The sequence below is a fragment of the Podarcis vaucheri genome (assembly GCF_965113315.1).
Source record: "Podarcis vaucheri genome assembly, chromosome: 8".
Classification (NCBI taxonomy): Eukaryota; Metazoa; Chordata; class Lepidosauria; order Squamata; family Lacertidae; genus Podarcis; species Podarcis vaucheri.
Window position 1 is genome coordinate 12,367,396 of NC_138766.1, and position 13,103 is coordinate 12,380,498.

Consider the following 13,103-nt stretch of genomic DNA (forward strand, 5'->3'; position numbering starts at 1 on the left):
GAATGCCTCGCAAGATGGAAAACTCGCTAGACGAAAGAGTTTTCCGTTTTGGAGGTGCTTCGCAAAACGAATTTCCTATGGGCTTGCTTCGCAAGACGACAATGTCTTGCGAGTTCCTGCTGCTTTTCCCCCCTTCCCCCTCTTTTTCTAAGCCGCTTATCAGCTGATCCGATCAGCAGATAAGCCGCTAATAGCGCTAATCCACTAATCCTTCAATGGGCTTGCTTCGCAAGACGAAAAACCCGCTAGACGAAGAGAATCACAGAACGGATTCTTTTCGTCTTGCGAGGCACCACTGTATGGCCTTTTCAGTCACATGGTAATTTGAGTAGGATGCTTAACCTTTCTCCTCACTTGCCCCTTTTCTACACAGCCAGCTTTTTGCCTCCATTGAGAGTTTGGGATAGGACTGGCGTTGCAGAAGAAAAGAGGCAAGCAGGTGACAAGGACAGAAAATAGATGGCGGGGAAGCCCTTATTCCATACTTTGCACATCAGAGTAATGTGCAAAGTAATGAGATTGGGAATTCTCTTTTTGCCATTAAATGTCTAATTTTTATCCTAAGGTAAGAGAATAAAAAGGAGAAATTAACCACAGCCACATCAGTCATTGCCTAAGTTTCTCAGGCTTGCAGGACTCTCTAAATAGGGGTTGAATAATAGCGAGACTTCAGACCAGAGCACTTCAATAACTACAGCAAACATACATATATACATCTCAAACAAGAATGAAGAATGTTTAGTTTCTACAAAACAAGTAATGCCCTCTTTGTAGTGACTGGTTTTAACAGCTACAACTTACTTCCAAGTGGAATTATATAACCTTTGTTAGCTACCTAAAACTGAGGGATAAAATTTTACACTTAAAGCTGCAGTCCTAAGCTCACTCACTAGGGAGGGAAATCTCCCTGGGAGATATTTCTGATAAAATAGCTTAGAGCATACGACACAAATTTTACTGACTGTGTGAGCGTACTATAAAAACAAACAAGACAAACACAAGCTCTTAACTAGTTGGCTTCATCAGCGCTAACAAAAACCTTTATTTTTAGCTTTGTAAGTTGGTAAATTTGGTGGTGTTCTTTTTTAAAAAGTGAGGTTTTCAGAAGGCTTTTATCCTTAAAGCTTTCTTGTAGCTAACAAATGCTTTCAGAAGAAACAGCAGCTTGGAGACCTTGGGACCAAATCTTGCCCCTAAAGACACTATGCCTGCCTCTTTCCCTTCCTCTCAAGGTAAAAGTGGGACCTGTGGCAACAGAACCTGTTTGCAGGTCACTTTAGGAGGAAGGGGGATAGATCCTAGTCCCATCCGTTACTCCCTTTTCAAAAACACTCTTCCACAATACCTATTTTCAGACCAGGGTCCTTAGTGGTGACTGTTAAACAAACAACAAAATACCAGTATTGGTCCGCCCACCCCATGTAGCATATCAAAAGACTATCCAGTTCATGTGCATAAAGATCTATAGCAGCATCTTTGGGGTTGTAGAGTAAGACATTCATAAATGCACGGGATTACAAAAATAGCGGTACATATTAATAGTGAACAAAAAACGTATTCATTTTACAAAAATATGCAGCCATTTAAAGCTGTGTGTTGCTTTTGTTAACTGCCAAGTACCATGACATCTATTAGATGTGAAAAGGTTACAAGAGCTTTTTCTATCCGGGTTTCACCTTTCTCAAAAGAAAGCAATTAGGAGAGGCTTAGTGTACAAACTCTCATATGGAAATCTTTTTGTTCCCAAAAAGCGCCTTAGAACGGTTTGTTCTCCAAAACACTGAGGTATGCGACGTGTTGTTCCAAGCATTTTATCCCAAAGGAGTCTGCTCTCCCAGCCAGGCCACCGCTTTCTCTTGCTACGGTCTGCAGGCCATTTTCTCTCCAGGGATGATGGGCTCTAAGATAGTCATTTCCTCCTCTGTGCTGCAATAAACGTAATTTATAAATACAAGTTGTTGCTCCATCCAGAAATGGGTTCATTTTGCCCTTGAAGCTGTCCCAGAAACTCCAGCGGGTGCAGAATGCTGCAGCGAGGCTCCTCACGGGGTCTCTGCCATGGGAGCATATTCACCCAGTGCTTTTCCAGCTGCACTGGCTCCCGGTGGAGTACAGGGTCAGATTTAAGGTGCTGGTTTTAACCTTTAAAGGCCTTCACGACAAAGGACCCTCGTACCTACGGGACCGCCTCTCCCGGTATGCCCCACGGAGAGCCTCAAGGTCCATAAATAGCAACACCCTAGTGGTCCCGGGCCCTAAGGAAGTTAGATTGGCTTCAACCAGAGCCAGGGCCTTTTCAACTCTGGCAGCCTGGTGGAACGCTCTGCCTCATGAGACCAGGGCCCTGCAGGATCTGATTTCTTTCCACAGGGCCTTTGGCTTGGAGCCAATTTGATTCCCTCCCTCTCTTTCTTTTTTCCTCTCCTCCTGCGATGAGGCTACATTTTAATATTTTTATGTTGTATTTTAATTTTGTTTTTAAGTTGTAATCATTCAAGTTGTTTTTATTATTGCTTGTAAGCCGCTCTGAGCCCGGCCTTGGCTGGGGAGGGTGGGGTATAAATAAAAATTATTATTATTATTACATTTAGATGATGTGTGCATGCCCACTCACCTTTCTTAGTAACCTGCAGCTAAGCGGAAGAATGTGGGCCAGCAGATCGAGAATATACTTTGCTTTGTGAATGCACGCGTCCACCTAAACACAGAGTAAATCTGGGCATCACAAAAAAGTTCACGAAATGCCACCTGTGAAAATTACTTTCGCACTTTTATCAAACACATTTATTAGTGGCTCAAACTCCACTACGATTTCTTCCCTCCACCGTCACCTTTTAAGGATAACGAGCGCAATCCGGTAGGAAGTTTTCCTGCACAAGGCTTAATTAAAGGAACAAGAATCACATGAAGACACAATAGCACACTTGCATGGTCCCAACTCTCTTAAACTGCTCTCTTGCAGGATTGAATTGGATTGAAAGGCTTTGATCAAAGAACTAGCTGTCTGGCTTTCAAGCAATGAACCTGTTACATTTTTTCAATGCCTTAAAGGTGATTTTTGTATTGTTTTTGGAGAGTCCTTAAAAAGGTAACCTCTCTCTTTTAAAAAATGCACAAATTTAAGACAGCCCACCATTTATTATTACTTTTGAGAAAGGAAAACAGGCATCTTTGTTTTCTTTAGGGTTGGGAAGCAAGCAATATGCTGAATACTTTGTAGTGAGCTTAAAAAGAAGACAATTCATGGTATCTGTGTTACATTAGACATGCTTTAAAAACAGGCCTGAGCATACATTCTACAAGGTGCTGATAGCATAACAAGATTTGTCCTTGCTTTTTAAAAATCTGGGACCCCTATTTCTTTGTTGGAACAAGGGAACTTTTTGGAGCACCACATTTGTTTCCAGAAGACCTGTTTGGCTACGATTTGTTTTTAAGCATCACCGTATAATTGTAAAATGGCCTCCCAAGTTGAGACCTGGCTAATTTTAGCGACATAATAGCACCATACCACCTCTGCCTGCTCTATTCAATACACACAGCTAAATAATATGTGTGATCCTCAACATTAGTCATACTCAAAGCAGGCTTACTGATTTCACTGAGTCTACTCTCAGCATGACTAACACTAGGTTTCCTTCCTTCGACTACAAAAAAGAGAGAAGATTGAAAGAGCAAGTTCATTTGGCAAAACTGTGTTTAAAATTTATTTAGAAGCTTACCTTTGTGAAAGTTGCAGTTTTGCCCTGAACAGGGGTTTTGGCTGTTACCTGAAGCTGCTGATAAGCAGGGACCATTTTGTCAATCTCCTGTAGAACCAATGGCTTGTCATCATCTTCCAGCTGAAACGAACACATAGATGCCTCTAAGATAGGAGAGCTAAACACGATGGAATTTATATAAGGGGAAAAGGCTAGAAACCAGGCACGGAAGCATCAAGAACATAAATTTTTAAACGCAACTTCTTTTCATATTTGGAATTTGTACAGTACCTGATTAGAAAACGCAAGGAGAGCCGAGGCGAGCTTAAGTCCTTCTGCAGCAAAGGCCTAAGACAGAAGGGGGAAAGTTAAATGCAAACCTAAAAAACAGTCAACACAAGAGATGAGGGGAGGTCCTACTCTCAACAACAGGCCTGGAAACCTGTTGAACAAGTCAAATGCAGCTCAAAAGGAATACACTTTAAAATACTGTTGTTTAAGAGAGACAGCCCACTTAAAATAAATACACTGGTGTAAGAGTGTGTGTGTGTATTTAATAATACATCCACTGGCTGTCTGCAGTCCCCTCCCTTTTCCTTGTAGCCTATCCTGACCTGCAGACTCGAAAAGACCTGCTCCGAAAGAGAAACGGAGGCACAGGTATATCCAGGATCAGATGTCCACAGTTTGAATGATATATATGGGAGGCAACACAGCAATATTCTTACTGTCTCCCACCAGAATAAAACTGGGAGGAAAGATTAAAAATCAACTTGGGGGTGAATGAAGCAAGCCCTTCTCTTCTCCGCTCCCAAAATTACAATCAATACACAGTTCACATATATGGAGACCCTTTTTTAAAAAAACAAAAAACCCTCAAGATACATACAAATGTACTTATTAGATTTCCCCCACCTATAAATGATACCTAAGAGGAATAAGGTTTAGGGAAAATATTAACCTAGACAAAAAGTGCTATATTCATTAGGCAACCCAAAAGCCCCATGATTTAATTGCTCGGTGTTTTTGCTAACAGAACCTCACGTTGTTCCAGGAATTAATTAAAACATTTTGCTGACAGCATCTTGAAAGTAGTTTGCGAACTCTCTTTTGGTTGTTCATTACCTCCGACTGCTGAAATAAATCCTGGGTGGTTTTCAGCAGCCCTTCCCCTCTAAAGAAAAGAGAGAGAGAGAGAAATAATAATGATAATAACAAATCCAACACACTAAAGACAGTTTAATCTACAAAGCCCTGTGATTAGGGCTCTGGAGGGCTGGGGCAGAGAAGCTGAAGATTTTGTGCAGAGGTGGGCGACTTGTGCTCCTCCAGGTGTTGGATTGCAACTCTCACTATTCCTGGCTGGGACTGATTGGAGCTGCAAGTCGGACAACTTCTGGAGTTTCTCTATCTGTGCTTGAGTGGTCCAGAAAAGGCTCTGCCAAGGAGAGAACAGCTCAATCTCTCGGTTCTGCTCCAGACTTGGGCATCGCTTTGGCTGAAGATACAGGAGCACAGTGATTTTTTTTATTAAAACATCCCTCGCGACATGAGAACGAGCTATCTTTGAATTTAAAGACTACTTAAAGAAATATTGTAAAATTAATGAATGTTAGAAAGATGTTGGATAGAAATTAAGCGGTTTCCAGCTGTAATGCTTTAGGAGGTATGAAAAAAAGGATTATAAATGGGTAAAAATTTTATGGTAAGGATTTGCTGAACTAACAAACTGAACTGGAATACAAAGAAGGGAAGTATGAGGAGGTTGGAGGAAATAAAGGTATGGAAGTTATGTTATTGAAAATTAATGTGTGTTTTTAACTGCTTATTATTTTGTATGTTTATTTTTCATTTTTTCTTATATTCAAAAATTTTTCTCAATAAATATCTGTCAGGGGTTCAGAAGCAGAGACGCAGAGAAGGGTGGAAACAGAGAGCGAGGGGGAGGAAGCCGAAGGGAGAATGAGTGATGATGACGACCCGAGATCTCCAAGCCTAAGCAGTGAGTCAGAGGACTCCCAAAAGGGAGCCCCAGTGAGCAGAGCAAGGGGGGGATCCGGGGGGACACCCCAGGAGGAAGGGAACAGAGGAGATTCAGAGAGCAGCAGCTGGAAGTCGGGACCCACGCTCAAGACTGAGAGCAGCAGGGAGGAAGGCAGCCAGGCATCGGGTTCCGGAGGCCGTCAGCAGGAGGGAGGGCACGAGTCAGGGGTGGTCACGCCCTCCTCAGAGAGCGAGGCAACGGTCAAGAGGAAAGTAGAGAGTTGGGCGCGCGCGCCAAGTTCAAATGCAGCGGAAGCTGGAGCAGTAAGCAGCCCGGAGAGTGAGCCAGGTCCCAAAGCCCGCCGAAAGGAAGCGGAAGGATCAGGGGGGTCAGCGTCAGAGGAGAGTAGAAGGGAGGAGTCCCAGGGGGGCAGAAGGACCCAGAGACGTAGGGAGAGGCGAAGGAGGTGGAGCAAGGCTAGGGTATTAAGCTGGTGTGCAAGAGGCGGGGACTCAGATGGGTCTTCGCCGACCTAGGGCAGAAGGTGTAGAGCTGCACGCTGCAGTTCGGAAATGAAACCTGTAACTCAATAAAGACTCTTTTAAAGTGGACGCTGTGTGGCGTGGTCCTATGTGAGCTGGGACCTGGTAGCAGCTCTGACAGTAAGACCCATCTCTTCAAAGCTTCAGAAACCTGAAACCTCGCAGCGGGAGCAGAAGCCGCTAGGGGAGGAAGAGGGGTGTCTGTAAGCAAGCTCACAAAGGTTAGCAAGATGACGGAAGAACAGAGGATCTCCGCGCTGCAAGAGGCAGTGACCCAGTTGTCCTCAGAGGTATTGGCTTCCAAGAAACGGGAGGAGGAGACTACAGCCGCCTACAGAGACCTACACGCCAGGTTTGAAATGCTTGTTAAGCAAGGGCAACCGGGACCCAGACCGGAGGGCGTGGGATTGGCACGGAGAGCAGGAGGGCTTGTGGCTCACTTCGATGGGACTTTGCAACAGTACCCTAATTTTAGAGCAGACGTAATGTGCGCACTGCAACTGCTGGCAAAAGACTTTAGAGATGAGGAAGAGAAGGTGGGGTTCATATTGTCCCATTTGCATGGGGATGCCAAAGCCTGGCTGCGCAATTTGTGGAGGGATAAAGATCCGGCGCTTCAGAATGCAGATGCCTTTATCAAAGCGATGGATGCGTGTTTTTTGTCTACTATTGATGTGGATCTTGCCAGACGGGAGATTCATGGACTAAAACAAGGGAGGGCGAGCGTCCGGCAGTATCACGCCCGATTTTTTGCGCTGGTCAGTGCTTTAGAATGGGATCGGGATTCGCCCCCTGTCAGAGACCTCTTCTGGGAGGGTCTAAGTTCTGCGGTTAAGGATGAAATTGCAAGGGGGGAGAGGCCCCGAAGCACGCAGGAGGTGGTCCAAAGGGCGCTGACTGTGGGGGTGAGGCTGGAAGAACGTCCATGGTGCAGAGATGAAGGACGTGGAGGGCGCGAAGCAGCGAGAAGTTTCTCTTTCGTTCCGAGGGAAGCAGCGCGTGCGCAATCCACACCTCCGCCAGGAGGGGGAGGGGAACCGATGGAGGTTGGAGGTGCAAGGGCTCAGTCAGCAGCCAGAGCCCTAGCACCGGCAGCAGTGAAAGCGAAGCCTCCTAGAGGGAACAGGAAGTGTTACATCTGCGAGGATCCAGGCCATTTGGCGAAGGAGTGTCCCCGGAGGCTCCACAAGCACACTGCAGCCTCAGCAATGGTGACTGCAGCAACGCAGCAAGGAGAACCACAGCAGGGAAACGACGATGTCTGGCTGGAGACGGAGGCACTGGGGCCCAGCCAGACGCATCTGTGAAGCAGCCCCCAGCGATATTGCAACCCACGGATCCCCTCCCACCCAAACCAGTGGTGCAGCTCACAGCGTCTCTCCAGCTACCCAACGGCGTCACTATCGAAGTGCCGCTTTCTGTGGATTCTGGAAGCAACGCAGACTTTATAGCGCAGAGCTTTGTGGAGCAGCACGCTATACAGCTATTGCCTGCCACTCTGCCCCTGCAAGTCGTCACAGTGGATGGCAGAGAGTTGCTAGGAGGGCAGGTGGTGAAGCAGACGCCACCAATGGTGATGCGCCTTGGCAACCACAGGGAAGTCATCAGTTTTAATGTCACCCAACTGTCGGACACGCCCATTGTGTTGGGCATGAGTTGGCTGGACAGGCACAGTCCGACACTGGCTTGGTACCAGAGACAACTGATCTTCGGCTCCTCTTATTGCGCAGAACACTGCATCCTGCCCCGACGGGAGGGAGAGGAGGAGGAATCACAACTGCAGTTGGGAACGTTGCAAGCGGTCCCCCACAAATACGCGAACTTTTTGGAGGTCTTCTGCGAGAAGGAGGCGGACAAGCTACCCCCTCACCGGCCATATGACTGCAAGATTGACCTCCTACCGGGGGCGACGCTGCCGAAGGGGCGGCTATACTCCATGTCTGAAGATGAAATGCAGGAACTCAAACAGTTCATCGAGCATAACCTGGAGCGTGGCTTCATCAGAGAGTCCAAGGCAGTGGGGGGCAGTCCCGTTTTCTTCGTGAAAAAGAAAGACACGCCCCAAAAAAGACTCGTTGTGGACTACCGCCTTTTGAACCAGATGACCAAACCGTCTGATTACCCCATGCCCAGGATTGACGACCTCCTCGCGACGGTGCGCAAGGGACGCGTGTTCACCAAGTTGGACCTACGAGGGGCGTACAATCTCATCCGCATGCGGGAGGGCGATGAGTGGAAGACGGCCATGTTCACACCGCTGGGCACCTACGAGTACAGGGTTATGCCCTTTGGATTACAAAATGGCTCTCACTGTTTTCAAGCTTTTATGCATCACGTGTTGGAGGGACTCCTCTACAAGACATGCGTCTGCTTCCTGGATGACATCCTGATTTTCTCGGACTCGCAGCAAGCTCACGACCGAGACGTGAGGGAGGTGCTCAGCAGGTTGCAACAACATAGACTGTACGCCAAGCTGGAGAAGTGCCAGTTCGACACGAAGGAGGTGGATTTCCTGGGATACAAGTTGTCGGACAAGGGGATAGCCATGGACAGCACCAAGGTTCGTGCGGTATTGGATTGGAAGAGCCCGCGCAACCGGAAGGAGGTCCAGCGGTTTGTCGGCTTCGCCAACTTCTATCGCAAGTTTATCAAGGGGTTCGCGATGCAGACGGCAGCAATTACGGACACGCTCAGCTCCAAAAAAAAGAAATTCATCTGGACGGAGCAGGCGGAGCAGTCCTTTCAAGCGCTCAAGCGTCTCTTCGCATCGGAGAAGCAACTGCTGCATATCGACCCCAGTAAACCGTTGAGGGTAGAGACAGACGCGTCAGACAGAGCCGTGGGAGCTGTTCTGCTGCAGCGAGACCCGCAGGGGGTGTGGCGGCCGGGAGCGTTCTACTCCAGAAAGCTCAGCAAGTCGGAGCAGAACTACACCATCTGGGACAGGGAGTTGCTAGCCATTCATGCAGCTTTCAAGGCGTGGAGGCACTTCCTAATCGGCGCCAAGCACACGGTGCAGGTCTGCACGGACCACAAGAATCTGGAGCACTGGCGCACGGCTCAGTTCCTGAACCAGAGGCAGATACGTTGGGCGGAGTTCTTTGCTGACTTCAATTTCCGAATAGAGTACGTCCCAGGCGACACCAACATCATGGCGGATGCACTGTCCCGAAAACCGCAATACCTAGAAGAGGTGACGCCAGCGGCGGCCATGCACATCTTCGCACCGACGGCGTGGGCGTGTGCCTCAGCTACAGTAGACCTGGATGCGGTGCGACGTGCATTGCGGGACGACTCATTCGCACAAGACAAGATGGCGGAACTGCTCAGAGGCACGGCTACCACGGACGAGTTCCAGGTGCGGGACGGCTTGCTCCTACGCAAAGGGGCTGTCTATGTACCAGGAGACGACCTTCGCGCCAAGGTACTGCAACAGTTGCACGACGCACCCACGGCCGGTCACTTTGGCACAGAGAAAACGATGGAATTAGTCGCGAGAGACTTCTGGTGGCCCAGGCTGAGAGGGGAGGTCGCGGACTACGTCGCGAGGTGCGACACCTGCCAGAGGGCCAAGCCGGTACACAGACCACCGGCGGGACTGTTAGAACCGCTGCAAACGCCGTTTGAACCGTGGGAGAGGGTGGCCCTGGACTTTGTGACGGATTTACCCAGCTCGAGAGGCAAGACAGCTGTGCTAGTGGTGGTGGACTTGTTCACCAAGATGGCACATTTCATTCCGTGTGCGAAGGTGGCCACGGCGGAACAAACCGCCAAACTGTTCATAGATCACGTGTTCAAAGTGCATGGCCTGCCACGGTCTATCCTGTCCGACCGCGGACGCCAGTTCATCTCGTCTTTCTGGCAGAAGCTGATGGGTTTTCTAAATGTCAAGGTCAATCTGGCATCAGCAAGACACCCGCAGACCAACGGGCAAGCAGAGAGGGTCAATGCCATCATGCAGCAGTACCTGAGATGCTATGCCAATCAACAGCCTGCGACGTGGGTGGATTACCTGCCGCTAGCCGAGTTCGCTTACAACAACACGAAGCACGTGTCCACAGGAGTGACACCGTTCTTTGCCAACAATGGGAGGCATCCCAGAACCTTCCCGGGACTGGAGAGAGTGGGGGAAGGAGAACCACAGACGGCGGACGCGTTCGCGTCAGAGCTGCAGGCGGTCCACGATCAACTCAGACGGCAGCTGGAGCTAGCTAAGCACGCCTACAAGGTGCAAGCTGACAAGCACAGGCGGGTTGGCGAAGTGATCCAAGTGGGAGACTGGGTCTGGTTGGCAGCCCACGCAGTGCCGACCAGGTCACTTGCCAAGAAGAAGTTGGGGCACAAGCAGATCGGTCCGTACCAAGTCGAAGCGCAGATCAACCCGGTAGCCTTCCGACTGGCGCTGCCGGAGGGTTCCAGAATGCATCCGGTGTTCCACAGGTCGGTGCTCACTCCCTACAAGGCACCTCACAGGTTCCAGGAGCCAGGGACGGCGCCAAGTCCGCTCCGGGAACGGACGGAGACGCGGGGGGTGAAGCACCAGGACCACATCAACGAGGTCACGGAGATTTTGGACTCCAGATGGGGGGAGGAGGGAGTCGAATACCTCTTAGCCAGAGAGGGCACCCGGGCCAGCGCCAATAGCTGGGTACCAGACTACGCTTTGGAGGAACCCCTGCTCAAGGACGAGTTTCATGCCCTCTTCCCACACAAACCCATGCCAGCGAGCTTCTTCGACGACTGGTTGTTCACACCCACACTTTCTTCCAGCACGTTCCATGGATTCGACTCAGAAGGGGAACCCGCACGGAGCACCCGTTCCCCAGAAGGTTCACCGGCAGGTTCGGCATCAGGCAACTCGTATTGGTGGGACGATCGACCAGAGGAGCAATGGCGCAGGAAGTGGCTGGAGATGCCAGGTCGAGCGACCGACGCAGAGACTGACATGGACGTGTTCGGGGAGGACCTCGGGTTCGAGCACGGCGGTACAGAGATGGAAGAGCAACAAGTCAACGTCGACGACCGCGAGGGGGAAGACTCGGAGGTTTTCAGTTGGCGGCCACCCACGGGGAGCGACCTGTATCCAGCATTCCCTCCCATGATGATGGAGCACCCAGCACCCACACCTGACAGCGGGGAGGGGGGAAGGGGGGGCTTCGAGGGGGGGATGGATGTCAGGGGTTCAGAAGCAGAGACGCAGAGAAGGGTGGAAACAGAGAGCGAGGGGGAGGAAGCCGAAGGGAGAATGAGTGATGATGACGACCCGAGATCTCCAAGCCTAAGCAGTGAGTCAGAGGACTCCCAAAAGGGAGCCCCAGTGAGCAGAGCAAGGGGGGGATCCGGGGGGACACCCCAGGAGGAAGGGAACAGAGGAGATTCAGAGAGCAGCAGCTGGAAGTCGGGACCCACGCTCAAGACTGAGAGCAGCAGGGAGGAAGGCAGCCAGGCATCGGGTTCCGGAGGCCGTCAGCAGGAGGGAGGGCACGAGTCAGGGGTGGTCACGCCCTCCTCAGAGAGCGAGGCAACGGTCAAGAGGAAAGTAGAGAGTTGGGCGCGCGCGCCAAGTTCAAATGCAGCGGAAGCTGGAGCAGTAAGCAGCCCGGAGAGTGAGCCAGGTCCCAAAGCCCGCCGAAAGGAAGCGGAAGGATCAGGGGGGTCAGCGTCAGAGGAGAGTAGAAGGGAGGAGTCCCAGGGGGGCAGAAGGACCCAGAGACGTAGGGAGAGGCGAAGGAGGTGGAGCAAGGCTAGGGTATTAAGCTGGTGTGCAAGAGGCGGGGACTCAGATGGGTCTTCGCCGACCTAGGGCAGAAGGTGTAGAGCTGCACGCTGCAGTTCGGAAATGAAACCTGTAACTCAATAAAGACTCTTTTAAAGTGGACGCTGTGTGGCGTGGTCCTATGTGAGCTGGGACCTGGTAGCAGCTCTGACAATATCTTTTAAAAAAAAAGAACGAGCTATCTTTGCTGTAACTACATCAAGGTTACTTAACATGAAGGTGCAAAGTAAGATTTCAACTAAGGGTGAAACATGGAAGGCCAGTGTAATGAGTTTTTTAAAAAATAATAAAAAAGTTGTTCCTGTCTTGCTAGTGTTCAGAAGATGAAAGAGCAGTGACCTTAAAAATGCCAGCCAGACACTTCTCAGACTTTGCTGATGGCTGCCTTCCCCATGATAAAAAACCCAGTACACACAAATGGGGGGGGGGGGGAGTCAGCAAGACAAGCTTTCTGGGATCTCTTTCAATGCTGCGGGGGGGGGGCAACTCTTAGATTATGGTTACCAGGCGTCCCCGTTTCCTGGGGACAGTCCCCGGCTTTACAAACCTGTCCCCGGACAAAATCTGTCCCCGGAATGTCCCTGGATTTCATTTAATGTCCTGGAATTTATATTTTAAGTGTTGTCAATTTATTAGTAGGGAATGAATGCTTCGTGATTGGTTCAACAAACAAGACACATCATATGGGGACTTTGGGTGAGGCAAAATGGCGGGTGTCACGGCAGCGAGCAGCTCCTGAAGCCAGCCAGAGCCAACTGCACTACCAGGCTGGCTCTGGGCTGCTGAGACTGCCGCTGCCGAGGGGGGACCAGGGACGCCCGGAGCGTCAACTGGAGGAACCGCTGACACACACACACACACACACACCCCGTGTGACCCAAATCGAGCTGGGAGTGAGTGTGTCTGGCCACCCGGCCAACTGCTCAGTGGCGCTCCAGGGCCAGTAAAAACCCCGGAGCTGACGCAGTGAGAAGGAGGAGAGGAGAAGGAAAAGGGAGACAGAGAAAGAGGAAGGAGAAAAAGAGGGGAGCCCTGAACTTGCTGTGGCCTTGCCGCTGCTGCCACTGAGGAGGAGAGGTAGGAGGGCAAGGACATGTGGC

General features: G+C 50.2%; 1 protein-coding gene across 3 annotated transcripts in view; it reads right to left on the minus strand.

Annotated features, from left to right (window-relative positions):
* CTNNAL1 (catenin alpha like 1) overlaps positions 1–13,103 on the minus strand; it is a 66,872-nt gene that overhangs the window by 596 nt on the left and 53,173 nt on the right. Inside the window, exons 15-20 of one of the 3 annotated variants that reach the window (XM_082234277.1) lie at positions 4,827–4,875; positions 3,993–4,049; positions 3,723–3,842; positions 2,615–2,698; positions 1,011–1,926; positions 294–974 (exon numbers count right to left, since the gene is read on the minus strand). In XM_082234277.1, the coding sequence (XP_082090403.1) occupies positions 1,756–1,926; positions 2,615–2,698; positions 3,723–3,842; positions 3,993–4,049; positions 4,827–4,875 (481 nt within the window). In that variant the 3' untranslated portion in view covers positions 294–974; positions 1,011–1,755. Of the gene's footprint in view, positions 1–293; positions 1,927–2,614; positions 2,699–3,722; positions 3,843–3,992; positions 4,050–4,826; positions 4,876–13,103 lie in introns of those variants that run through there. The other 2 variants (XM_082234276.1, XM_082234278.1) reach the window with 2 other exon arrangements.